The sequence below is a fragment of the Arvicola amphibius genome, chromosome 5, assembly GCF_903992535.2.
Source record: "Arvicola amphibius chromosome 5, mArvAmp1.2, whole genome shotgun sequence".
Taxonomy (NCBI): domain Eukaryota; kingdom Metazoa; phylum Chordata; class Mammalia; order Rodentia; family Cricetidae; genus Arvicola; species Arvicola amphibius.
In genome coordinates this window covers 811,157-824,205 of record NC_052051.1, presented here as the reverse complement: position 1 = coordinate 824,205, position 13,049 = coordinate 811,157, and the positions used below count along the sequence as shown (strand labels likewise).

General features: G+C 54.5%; 1 protein-coding gene and 1 long non-coding RNA gene across 2 annotated transcripts; one reads left to right on the top strand and one right to left on the bottom strand.

The window, feature by feature from the left end:
• The first annotated feature begins 3,521 nt into the window (after positions 1-3,521).
• On the top strand, positions 3,522-5,838 carry LOC119814253. Its single transcript, XR_005285381.1, has 2 exons — positions 3,522-3,700; positions 5,541-5,838. It is a non-coding gene; the product is annotated as an uncharacterized LOC119814253 (long non-coding RNA).
• On the bottom strand, positions 3,522-10,344 carry Eef1a2 (eukaryotic translation elongation factor 1 alpha 2). The gene is made up of 7 exons (XM_038329781.1): positions 10,201-10,344; positions 8,618-8,797; positions 7,839-8,135; positions 6,217-6,367; positions 5,113-5,369; positions 4,078-4,312; positions 3,522-3,649 (listed from the first exon to the last, which is right to left on the bottom strand). The coding sequence occupies exons 1-7, from the start codon at positions 10,342-10,344 to the stop codon at positions 3,522-3,524; spliced, it is 1,392 nt and encodes a 463-aa protein (XP_038185709.1).
• Between the last annotated feature and the right edge of the window lie 2,705 nt (positions 10,345-13,049).

Sequence of the window (13,049 nt, the reverse complement as noted above, 5' to 3'; positions counted from 1 at the left end):
ACTGGTCAGCATTGGTGGAGCCTGCTGTAAATCGTTCACTAACCCAGCATTCCCTGGCCCTCACCCCATCCCATACGCTGCCTTCAGAAATGTGACTCTTGATACTGTCACTCCTGCCGGGCCCCTGAACGTTATCAGCTATGGTGATGCATCATTATCCTACAGCTTTCCTGTCTGACCGCCTACTATGTACCCCAAGTCAGTGTCTAGGGGCCAGACTTCAGTCTCCCTGTGCCTGCCTGCTCACTATTTACCCCAAGTCAATGTCCAGGGGCCAGACTTCAGTCTCCCTGTGCCTGCCTGCTCACTATGTACCCCAAGTCAGTGTCTAGGGGCCAGACTTCAGTCTCCCTGTGCCTGCCTGCTCACTATGTACCCTAAGTCAGTGTCCAGGGGCCAGACTTCAGTCTCCCTATGCCTGCCTGCTCACTATGTACCCCAAGTCAATGTCCAGGGGCCAGACTTCAGTCTTCCTGTGCCTGCCTGCTCACTATGTACCCCAAGTCAGTGTCTAGGGGCCAGACTTCAGTCTCCCTGTGCCTGCCTGTTCACTATGTACCCCAAGTCAGTGTCCAGGGGCCAGACTTCAGTCTCCCTGTGCCTGCCTGTCCTCAGACACCGTTTGTCATACGTTCTCTCTGCTCTAAGTGCCCCTCCATCTCAGTCCTGGCTCAGGCAGCAGCTGAGGCATGTACAATGGTTGCTGTGTGCCCATTCTTCAAACCAGCGCTGGACATCCCTCAGGAAAGCAGATGTATCTCTTACTCCTTTTATCTTTCAGCTCTGATAGTCAATGGCTACAGTCCTCTGATGTCCCTCCTGGCCTAAGTGTGGACAGCTCCTGGAATTCCCCAGAAACCCAGTAGAAAGTGGAAAATCAGTTCTTGCCCTCCAAGAGATATAGGTAGGATAGACATAAGAAGCCCCAACTCAGAGGACAAAGGGAATGTCCTGGCAGTCTCAGAGGTGACTCCATGTGTTGGCCCCACTGGTTACAGACACCAGGAACTCAGTCCAGATGTCTGCCATGACCTGGAGTAGAGACTACAGTAAGGCCTCAGACCCTTACTGTACAGATCTGTGTCTGCCTTTATCATCACCATAGCCTGGAAGAGGGGACCAAGGCTTAAAGAACTTTCCCAGAGGCTCCACCTTCTAGACACCACAATCAACAGATACTCATTTACCAATGACCCCAGTGGAAACCAGGAGTGCAGTCCAGGGAGTCCTTGGAATGTGCCATGAAGGACATGTTGGACAGCATGGCCAAACACACGCCACTGTGACCAGCTGGCCAGGCAGAACTGGGACAACCTGTAGTGTTTGGGTCGCCAAGGTTCCCGGAGAACACAAAAGTTTGCTACAGGAGGATGAGGCAGGTCTGCCTACAGTTTCCTTTAATTCCAGCCAGGGGCTCTTACATGTGTCCTCTCTCAGGCTAATGGATTTCCTTAATTTGGCTCCAATTCAAAGAGGGCTAAGTGTTAAACAACTTTCTGTGACTGACACACTCTACCTGGCCCTTCCTGCCAATAATGGTGGCCCGGAAAAGACCCAGAATTAGCCAGATGTCCAGGATATGCCTAGTGTCCTTGGACAGAGTCATCAGACAAAGTACAGGGCACCCAAACCAGAATTCCAGATTAACAATCAACTCCTTTTTACTATAAATGTCTCAGATCTTTTATATTAAAAAAGAAAGTATCTGCCAGGTGGTGGTGGCACACGCCTTTAATCCCCAGCACTCGGGAGGCAGAGGCAGGTGGATCTCTGTGAGTTCAAGACTATCCTGTTCTTCTACAGAACAGCAGCCAGAGCTGTTGCACAGAGAAACCCTGTCTCCAAAAAAAAGTATCTGATATTCATCTTACGTTCAGATTCACCTGGGTGTCTGTATCCAACAGCCTTCCCTCAGAGGCCTGGGATTCATCGGTTCAGACCCATCTTGTGTGGATCTGTGGGCACAGCTCTGAGGAACCACTTTACCAGACACATCATTTTAAAAGTTATGAAGGTCTTCCTCCCTTCCTATCCTGCTTCATGGATGCTGAGGTGCCCATTCTGCCTTGTGGTTAGGTGGGAGAATTCAGACTGTGTGCCTGTTTCTCTGGAGGTCAGAATTGCCCATCACCGCTGCAATGTCTCTGTCTTCACCTAGCCTAGGGGCTGAATGTATCGAAGGTGTCGGGAACCTGACACCTGAAACCTGGAACAGCAACTGTGAGCAAGGAAAGATTTTGAAGATGCAATTGGCAAGGTGGAAGCTTATGTGGGTTCTCAGATATGCTCTAAGCACAGCCAGGGGTGTCCTTATAGAAGAGAGATTCACATTCAGAAGAGATGAAGCTACATGAAAAGCACAGGCTGCAATGGTTGGGCCAATAGCCCCGATATGCCAAGGAAGCCAGGAGAGAGGAAAGTTACAATGGTTTCAACTCTGTCCAGTGGTGCTGATTTCAGCCTGATCTGGCTCCAAAGTCACACTAGGCATGGCCATTTGTTACAATAGCCCTGGGAGATTGACACAATGGGACCTGGGAACACTAAGGACCAGTACCCTTGCCTGATGTTCAGAGAGCTTTACCTTGGCTTTGTGGAGGGAATCAACTGCTACGTGCAATAACATGAACAGACCTTGAGAGGTGGGAAGTGGGGAGGCCAGCGTCACGGGACAGCAGTGAGTGGAGAATAGCTTTGCCTGGCCATCAAAGTCATGGCATGTTCTGGGACAAGTGGACCAATCCCAGCCCACCTAACATAAGTCACTGGCCTCTGGCTTCTAGAGCAGGTATTGCTGCAATTTAAGGGTTTAAGATCTGGGCAGCATGGGCATGGGGCTGGCTCAGCAGTCAGGAGTGGAAGCAAAAATGGGCTTCTATCAGAGCCAAGAAACCTAGGGGGAAGAAGTGTGTGCCCACACTCATGGGGAGGATCTCTCAGTTCTCACGATTTCTTAGGGGGACCCTTCATGACACCCAGCCACAGTTTTGGTTCTACGATCGGTCTTGCACATCCCACCGAGGCACACAAAACGGGTCATAGCCATCAAAGCCATTTGGTCTTTCCATTCTCACCTAGCTGCGAGTTTCCAGCACCCGCTCGGTGGACCCACACAGCTTAGGAGGGTAGGTGGCTAGGTCACCTGTCAGCGGTGAGATGTGCCAGCCTGAACACCTTGGGCAACAGGACTTTAACAATAAGGGCCCCAGCAGTAGGCACACACGGCTCTGGGGTCGCTCAGTTTATTGGGAAAACGGGCACTGAGCGTGGTGAGCGCTGGTGCGGAAGCCTGGGGCGGGGGCGCTTTTCCTCTTGAAGAATTTCCACTGGACCTTGATGGCGAGCATCCAGTCGCTGACGTAGAGCCTCTTACAAGCGGAGGTGCAGACATGCGCCTGGCGGGGAGGAGGGGTGGAGGGGCCGCGCCTGGGCCGGGGGAGGGGGCGGGGCCAGTGCCGGGGGCGGGGCTGGGGGCGCGGCGCGGCGCCGTCGGGGAGGGCCACGCCGCGGGCGCCCGCGCTTCACTTGCCCGCTTTCTGCGCCTTCTGTGCGGACTTGGTGACCTTGCCGGCGCCGCCGCTCTTCTTCTCCACGTTCTTGATGACGCCCACGGCCACAGTCTGCCTCATGTCACGCACGGCGAAGCGGCCTGCGGAGAGAGATACATAAACTGCGGGGGCGCCCAGGATGCAGTGTGCAGGTGCCTTGGGCGTCCGCAGAACAGCTTAACGCCATTTAAGTGGTTTAAGGGGGTGGGGATCTCTCGACTTGCTGTTGGTCCCGGGGAAGTCCCTCAGGGGTACTTCCTCAGAAAAGAAGCACCATCCCAGATCTGTCTGTCAAGCACAGAAAGGGACGGTAGTGTGTGTGTTTGGGTTGAGAAAGAGAGGGGGGGGGGGGGGTGGGGGAGGGAGGGAGGGAGGAGGAGAGGGAGGGAGAGGAAGAGGGAGAGAGACAGAGAGAGACAGAGAGAGAGAGATCCTACTAAACACTGCACTTTGCTCAGTAGTAAAGGAGCCCCTGACCCTGCCCGCCAGCAGCGCATTCACCCCAGCTTGGATCAACCACCTAGCTCACCGAGGGGTGGGTACTGTGAGAAGCTCTCCACACACATGGGTTTTCCGGGGACCATCTCAACAATGGCCGCATCACCAGACTTCAGGGACTTGGGATTGTCCTCCAGCTTCTTGCCAGAACGCCGGTCAATTTTCTCCTTCAGCTCGGCAAACTTGCAGGCAATGTGGGCTGTGTGGCAGTCGATCACTGGCGAGTAGCCAGCGCTGATTTGCCCGGGGTGGTTCAGGATGATGACCTGAGAGCAGAGTTGAAGACAGCCATGAGTCAGGTCTCCTGGAACAGTGTTAGACTGGGTGGCTCTAGTCACAGGGTCACCTCCCGATCCCCATGTTTGTGTGCGAGGAATGCTCAGGTCACAGGGATCCCTTCTGGGCTCAGACCTCAACATCTTGCTAAGCATATAGCAAACCACGACGCAATCAACAGACACCTGCACTGTTTGAAAGGAACAGGACGACACAGACATATTAACCCTAGTCAGAACCAATTATAGTGCTTCTATTACATTTCAATAAAACTATCCTAAAATCTCTTATCCCATGAAGAAGTAATCGAAGAGGGTTCCATGAAAACGTAGAGAAGGAGATTCAGCAAGATGACTCTGGACAAAGGTGCTTGCTGCCAGGTCTTGAAGACCTGAGTTCAATCCCTGGAGTCACATGATGGAAGTAGAGAACTGATTCCAAGTTGCCCTCTGACCTCCACACACGTACTGTGGCACACACACAAGCACACACATGCAAGCAGATGTGATTTATTTTTAGTTAAGAGAATAAAATGCTAACAGTGATACCCCAGTCAGTAAGTTAATAAAAGTATTTTTGAAGGTCAAATATCCCATAGTAGGACTGCCCAGGGAGACCTGAGGCTCTGCTTACTTATGTGCACCCATGTAGCCTTGGAACATGAGTGGCCTTCGGATGAAATGAAGGGCTTTCCCCTTCAGTTCCAGGTCACTGTTCTGTGACACCTCAGCCCGTCTCTCCCCTATTCCGAGAAGGAATGTCCATACACACGACCAGTACAGCCACCAACCTGGGAGGTGAACTGGGCAGCCTCCTGAGGCGGATCAGACTTGCTGTCCCCGCAGACATTGCCCCGGCGGATGTCCTTGACAGACACATTTTTCACGTTGAAGCCGACATTGTCACCCGGCAGGGCCTCGCTGAGTGCCTCGTGGTGCATTTCCACAGACTTCACCTCTGTGGTGATGTTTACGGGTGCAAAGGTCACCACCATGCCGGGCCGAAGAATACCAGTCTCCACTCGGCCCACAGGCACTGTCCCAATGCCTAGGCCAAGAGAGGGCACACTGTGAGAGGGCAGGCCAGAGGAGGGGGAATGGGGTCATCCCCTAAAGGACAGCTGTCCCTCCTCCGAGGGGGCATCACAAGCCTTCCTCCTCTCTCTGAGAACCAAGCCAGGCTCGGGTCAACTCACTAGGCTTGCTCTTGCCCACACAGGACTCCCTGGGTCCTCCTGTGACTCTGCGGTTCTAACACTGAAGAGGCATCTGGTCCCAACCCTTCCGACAGGCCTGCCCACAATGGCAGTGTGGCTACTACAGAAATACCTCGATGAACAAGCGACTGGGAGAGGGAGCACTACTCTCTGTCTTCTGGGAGCACGGGGGTGGTAGCATTATGGGGTGACAGAGAAGAGCCTGCGGCTGCAAGCCTCAGCATGATATTCTCATTCCTCTCCCTTTGCTTGTTCCATATTTTCCTTTGGTTTTTATTGACTAATGACTTGTAATTCTCATTCCTGGACTAAGACTGCCTCCCATGAGACAGGCACCCCTCTCCCTGCAGGTGAAGTGCAGGTCAGCTCAACACTCCCATCTAATGTCCTTAGCTCTGGCTGGTGGCTTGGGGGAGTGGGGCGTGGGAAAGGAAATCCTACTGAATGCTGGGTGAATGGATGGGTGGGAGAGGTGACTGGACGTGGATGGATGGATAGAACAAGAATCAAGATTGGTGGATAAATGAATGGGCGTAAGAGAACATGGTCTTGTGAGAGAGGTGGAGACAACCGGCCTGAGGGTTCCTTGCTGATGTCCTGGTCAAGGCTGGGGACAGAGCCTGCTAGCACCTGCAGGGAGCAATGAGCCCCAGTCACCACCACTGGGGCCTCACTCACCACCAATCTTGTACACATCCTGCAGCGGCAGGCGAAGGGGCTTGTCAGTGGGGCGAGTTGGGGGCAGGATTGTGTCCAGGGCTTCCAGCAGGGACACACCACTTGCGTTTCCTTCCTTGCGCTCTACCTTCCAGCCCTTGAACCATGGCATCTGGGCAGAAGAAAGAAAAGGTGCCAATTAAAGGGCAACCCACCTGAGCACCCCCTCAGCCTCAGGTCTCCAAGATCTGGGGGTGGCACCTGCCTAAAGGGTAGCCTGGGAAAGGAGACTCGCTGTTCAAGATGAATATTTGCTCCTCAATCCCTTCTCACATACCCAACCTCACAGGGACCCTGAGAAAACATAACTTAGAAAAAAGGGAAGTGGCAAAGAGCAAAACCAAAAACAAACAAACAAAAACACCTCCCCAGGCTGTACTGCCATGTCCCAAACACTTACAAATGAGGCCCGTCAACCTGGCCTGATTCCCTGCTCTGTCAGGGACCTGGTCAATCACAGCCCAAGACAGGGCAAGAACCAGGAGAGTAGGGATTCAAGTCTGACCAATGGCCATGTCCAGGATAAAGTCCAGTCTACGTCCCAACCCTGAAACCCTGCTGGCTACCAAGCTGCCCAGGGTCTACCACCACCACCACCACCACCACCACCACCACCAGGGCCTCTTTGGAGGTGACTTCAACCCCTCCTAACACAGATCTCCTCGTGGTCCACCTGCCATAGACAAGAAGTAAATCCACCGAAGGGGCTGTGTGTCCTCCTGACTTTATGACAAAGTCTCAGGCATCTCAGGTCAACAGATGGCTCTTGAAGAATGGGTGAACATGGGCCCAGAGCACAATAGAGCAATAGGAAGCGGGGGGGGGGGAGTGGGTGGGGACCCCTACTGATCAAAAGTCTCCAGGGGATTCTAAGGTCCTGATGATCATACATCAGCAAGAGCAAGATGAGGTATCCCCTGCCTGTCAAACTCTGTCCCGGTACCACCAGGCACTGGTCCCCAGCTATCTCCAGAGAGCCTATCCTCACACCATTTCATTCAATGTGGGCAGCTGCAAAACTGGCTAAAGCCGAGTGCCCACCTTCTGGACAAGGGGTCTCCTCTGGATAGACCAAGATCTAGGTCCCAGGCTCTATCTGAAAATCTCCTCTTCACTTCACCCCCAACTTAGAGGCCCAGAGCTGCAGAAGCGTCAAGCTTTCCATTGACCAGTGAAGAGACATTCCTCCACAATCCAGCCCAGCCCAGGGAAATGCATGCTTCCCAGATACCAACATACTCTTCAGACCTCAGAGGAGGCAGCTAAGGAGGACCTTGTGGCCTTGCTGGTCCTGCACAGTCTTGAAAGCCAGGACAGAGACTTGGGAGAAATAAAAATTGATCTTCCCCCAAAGTGAGATCCAGGGCTCAACAGTCAGTGGCCAGAGAAGGAACCCCATCTTCCTCTTTTGGCCTCATGGGGATCCCAAGTACAGGTCCCTTACTAGGGGAGATCCCCAGGAGGTTGGCACCCATCAGTACAGTGCGCACAGAAACCCAGCTAGACCAAAGGGAACTTGGCCCACCCTGACTTGGAGTCCCAGAGCCCTCAGCCCTGCCCCCACCATCCCGGTCCTCACTCACATTGGGTGAAGGCTCCAGCATGTTGTCACCGTGCCAGCCTGAGATGGGCACGAAGGGCACTGTGGCTGGGTTGTAGCCGATCTTCTTGATGTAGGCGCTGACCTCCTTGACAATCTCATCGTAGCGCTTCTCGCTGTAGGCTGGTTCCGTGGAGTCCATCTTGTTGACACCCACAATGAGCTGCTTTACACCCAGAGTGTAGGCCAGGAGCGCGTGTTCCCGGGTTTGCCCATTCTTGGAGATACCGGCCTCAAACTCACCCACACCTGCTGCCACGATCAGCACTGCACAGTCCGCCTATCCAACAGGTCAGACACAGTGAGCCCCTGGGTCAGCCTTTTACCTATCCCAACCACCCACAAAACGGGGCCTGGGCTCTTATCCTTCGGATGGAGACTCGGGATCTCTACCTCAAGGGTAACAGGGGACTCCTCCACCAGACCCCGCATCAAGGAGGCCCAGAATTGACCATCAGCTCCACCATCAGCAGGCTGTGTGCCCTTGGATTTGGTCTCTGGTTCTGTTCTGTCTTCCTGTAATTGTCTGACTGATTTTCTACCCATCTCTCACTGTCCCTAGAGTGGCCTCTTCTACAAGATTCTGTCTGTGAAGGAACATGCCCACAATTTCCCCCTCTGTTTGTCTGCTGGCCCCAATAGTGGTGGGGTAACCCTGCAGGTACCCCATCTAACTGACTCAGATCTTGAGGAACTCTGTGCCAAGCAGGATGGAGGTGAACTGGGCGGGGCTCTATCCTGGCAGGTGCTCTCCCTGCACACCTGGGAAGTGCCAGTGATCATGTTCTTGATGAAGTCCCGGTGGCCTGGAGCATCGATGATGGTTATGTAGTACTTGGTGGTCTCAAACTTCCAAAGGGAGATGTCGATGGTGATGCCACGCTCCCGCTCTGCCTTCAGCTTGTCCAGCACCCAGGCATATTTAAAGGAGCCCTTCCCCATCTAGAAGGGTAGGACACAGGACTCAGGGGTCACATCCATCTGCCTGGCCTGCCCTGGGCCATGGAAGCAGTCATGAGAGATTAGGATTGGGCTAAAGCACCTTGAACCAAGGACCTCTGCACCATCTCTCTGGTCCTGACACCCAAACCCTGCTCTGCCACAAAATGAAGCCACCCAGATGAGCCAGCCCCACCCCTACTCCCCTCCTAAATGGCTGTGGACACACAAGTCCCCCAGCAGGGGGCATGAGGGTCTGGAAGTTGCCAGACCTCATTTAAACTCCTATCCCTGGCAAAGGATTCCTCACTGCCTGAGGCTAAGGCTCCACACCCTAGACAGTTATAGGCCAATCATCTCATGAGTTTGGGGCTATTTAAAAAAAAAAAACTTTCTGAGTTATTTCAAAACAAAAATTTTAAAAATAAATAAATCGGTCAAGGTTTTGAGAAACGTCTGGCTTTCCAGCTCTTTCTGTAGCTGATGAGTACTTCCAAACAGCTCTGAGACATCTCCCCTTTCCCCTTCCACCAAAAGAGGAAAAGAAAGAACACCCCTACTAAGAGCAAGGCTGCTCTCTCTGCCAGCTTGTGCCAAGTTGAGAGTCCTGATGAGACTCCTACAACATGGACCACTGTGGTCATTGCTCAGCCTAACGCAACTCCCTACCAGACTCTCCCAGGACAGGCTTTTTTGCATTCCAGGGTTGCTACCCAGCCTGGAGGAGCAGCCAGACCCAGACAAAACCCAGCTGGGACCTGACCCAGGTGACCTTCAATTACTCAGCTCCCTCCTACCACCTCCCCTCATAATACCCCCAAAGGGTAAAAGCATCAGGCTCAGACACTCAGAGTTGTGGCTCAAAACCCACATACACACAGAGCAGGAGTTCAGCACAGAGAGAGTTGCTGCCCTCAGCCCTTACCCAGGAGCCAGCTCTTCTGGGGCCAGAGTAGAGAATCCAGTTACAACTACTGCCCATTTGTAGGTCTCTGCCAGGAGCAGGCTACCCAGACCCCCCACTCCAGGCATCATCCTGAACCAGCAACCTTCCAGCTTATCTGGAGAAAGTGGAGCTGGCAAGGCTGCTGCCCATCAACCTGCTATTAATAGCATCCTTGAGCCCTGGCTGCTACAAGACAAGCAAGGGCAGCATCACATCCAGCTTCAGCCCTGAGGAGCAAGAGGATAAGGCTTGAGGGCCCTCTGGCCCACTGAGACCAAGAATCCAGAGCCCTCTGGTGGACCTGAGCAGGGAACAAACTCTCCCTCCCTAAGTACAAAGCAAATCTAGCAGCATTCTCAGAGGGAGGCTGCCCTGTTCACCCCCATCTCCAGACACCCCTATCCTTGGAACGGAAGGAAGTAAACCGAGCAATGCCAGCACCAGGCCCCGAGGTGCTCACCTCTGCTGCCTCCTTCTCAAACTTCTCAATGGTCCGCTTGTCGATGCCCCCGCATTTGTAGATGAGATGGCCCGTCGTGGTGGACTTGCCCGAATCCACGTGGCCAATGACCACAATGTTGATGTGTGTCTTCTCCTTGCCCATTCTGCCTGGTGGAGGGAGGGGCTGGCACTGTGGGGGCTCTGGCTCGGGGTTGAGGGTGTGCTGGGCAGGAACTCTGTGGGGCCGGTGACAAGGAACACAGGTGGTAGGAGGCCCAGAGAGAGCCCAGCAGAGACACCCACTCCACTCTTCCAGTGTTTGAGAGCTTGCTCCCACCCATCACCTGAGGTAGGACGAGGAAGAAGGACTGCCCCCTACCCTGGCCCTAGCCTAGTCCAGCCAGGTTGCACTCTTAAGCAACCTGATCTCCTTAGCCCAAATGGTTTGTTGGAGTGTAAATGTTTGGAGAGTTGATTCAGAGGAAAGTTCCCTAAGGAAGGGTTAATCCGGCCTGGACATCACAGAGCAGCAAGCAGGCTGTGTGATCCTCTGGAGCAGCCAGGAGCCCTGTGATGAGTCACTGTGCCCAGCTCTCCAGTGCCCTGTCCTCCCTGTCCTCGATGCCGTCACCCCCCCCACCCACACACACACACATACACGGCTCAGGGAGGGACACTGCCCTACCCCCATCTGCTGCCACCATGAAGAAAAGGCCAGCACTCCTCAGCCCCTCCTCAGGCGAGGGCGCCATCTTCCTCTCTCTGCCCACAGGCTGGCAGGGGAGACAGCTGGATGGGGCCCAGGCATGGGCCCAGAATAGCTCAGGCCCTCCCCATATTCAAGCAGGGGGCAGCCATCAAGGCTGAGAGGTGAGTGTCCTGTTCTAGCCAGAGGAATAAAAATCTCACCCTGACCCAGCTCAGTAAGTGCCCTCAGAGATTCCCTCACTCACCCTCGCCCCCTACCATCTGGTCCAGGCCCTGGGTCTCAGAACCTGCGCATCGCTGAGGTCAACGGAGAAGCTCCGGGCCCGGGGTGGGGAGGATGGGAGTCACGTAGGGCGGGGTAGGGGTCCTCAGGTTTCATCACCTTCCCGACCCTTCTCTGACAAATCACTGACACCCCCAGAGCCCCGAACCACGCCAACATCCGCACTGACCAGCCTGTCCAGCCCCGCAGCGCCCAGGAGAACCCCAAGGTCATGATGACAGCGTGATCCTAGGTTTCAGGAGAAGGTGCCCTGCCGCTGTCACTAAGTAAACAATCGCCTAGGAGACACGTAGTCCGACTGCCACAGGGACCCACCATACCCGGTGTGCGACCGAGAGACCTCCAAGCCAGGTGTGTAGCTCAGCTAGGTGCCCCGTGTCCCCTTCTACCTTGGGTTGGATTCCCAGGGAGGCGAACTCTTGGTGGAAACCTAAGCAAGGGTCGCGGGCCGGAGTGTGCGTCCTTACCCAGAGCCGAAGTCTCAGTCAGAGGGACTGGCGGCGGCGGCGCCGGCGGTTTTATCTCTCCAGGAGGGGGTCCACCTATTGACGGTGTCGGCGCAATGCACTGCGCCCCTGCAGTACGGCAATGCGGTACCGGCGGGGGGAGGCGGGCTCCGGGAGACTGGCGGATGGGCTGCGAGAGATGCGCGGACGTAGGGGCCAAGCACCCACCGGCGCCAGCCGGCGTATCGAGGATCCGAGAGGACGCAGCTGCAAAGATGCACCCGAGCAAGCAAGAGAATCAGCGAGCTAGAGCGCAGATCAGGAGAGAAAAACAGGCAAAAGGGCGGGGAGCACGCAGAGGTGGGGGCAGGGAAACAGAGCCAGGAAGGGAGGGGCAGGGATGGAGAAGGGAAAGAAGCAACCTACAGAAGAGCCGGGATAGCAGAGACAGTGGTTGCTATAGAGCAGAAGAATAAAAGGTACACCCAACATAAAGATGTTCCCGCGAAGGTGGAACATAAGACAGGGAGCCAGCGAGTGGAGGTGGGATGGGGAGAGAAGAGGCACAAGCCTGGATCAAGGCCCCTGCAAGTCTTGATGTGGGCATCCAGTGCTGGCCCTGCTCATGGTTGAGTCCCAGTGAACATGAAGGGCAGTTTCCAGAGGCTTTCCATGATGTGATCCCCCTGGTACAGTGCCCCTATGCTTGCTCACATGGGCCCAACATGGCAGACCTTTGAGGCCATTAGCAAGTCCAGCCCAGACAAACCTTGTTCTAAAGCCCTGGAAAGAGGCTTTTTCCACCTATTCCCTTAGGTGTGGGGAATGCATGAAGCCCATTAGAGTTCGTGCACACAATCCAGGTCAGACTGTCTTACCTAAGACCACCAAGAACATCCAAACAGAGTTCAGACCTCCACTAGCCCAGGATTGAGCACCAGCATACTTCAGGCCCCATGGGTGGGAAATAGAGAGACTCTGAGGATTCCAAAATAGGCCTTAAGGAGGTTGTGGCCACCATATGTCATCAGAGGCTTCTTCAGAGATCCCTATCTTGTCACCTCACCCAGAGCTTCCTATTTTCTAATGCTACCACCAGTGTTTGCCACTGCAGGGTATGGAAGGGCAGGCAGGAAGCAAAAGCTCCTTGGGTATTTATGCTGAATGACAGCAGGCCTATGTCTATCCCTTCCACTCCGGTGTGGAATTGATCAAGACAGAAGCGCCAGGTCAGGGCCCAGCACCTCCTACTGAGGCAGTGCCCACGAGGAGCCCCTGGAGATGGGTGCCCTGTAGGACAGGCACTTAGCAAGTGTGAAGGAGTAAAGGTGAAGTTGAGGGTCCGTCTGGCCGAGGGCAGTCAGAGACCAGGCAGGCCTCTCCGATGACCTGGCACTTCCGCAGACTGCTGATACTGTCAACTGGGAGCCA

Bases quoted from the DNA above. Each gene is read 5' to 3' on its own strand.
- Eef1a2 (XM_038329781.1), bottom strand. From the start codon at position 10,344: ATGGGCAAGGAGAAGACACACATCAACATTGTGGTCATTGGCCACGTG. The intron at 5,370-6,216 runs GTGAGTGAGGCC...CTCTTGGCCTAG, and splicing joins GGATGTGTACAAGATTGGTG to GCATTGGGACAGTGCCTGTG. The intron at 3,650-4,077 runs GTGAGCTAGGTG...CTCTCTCCGCAG, and splicing joins CTCACAGTACCCACCCCTCG to GCCGCTTCGCCGTGCGTGAC.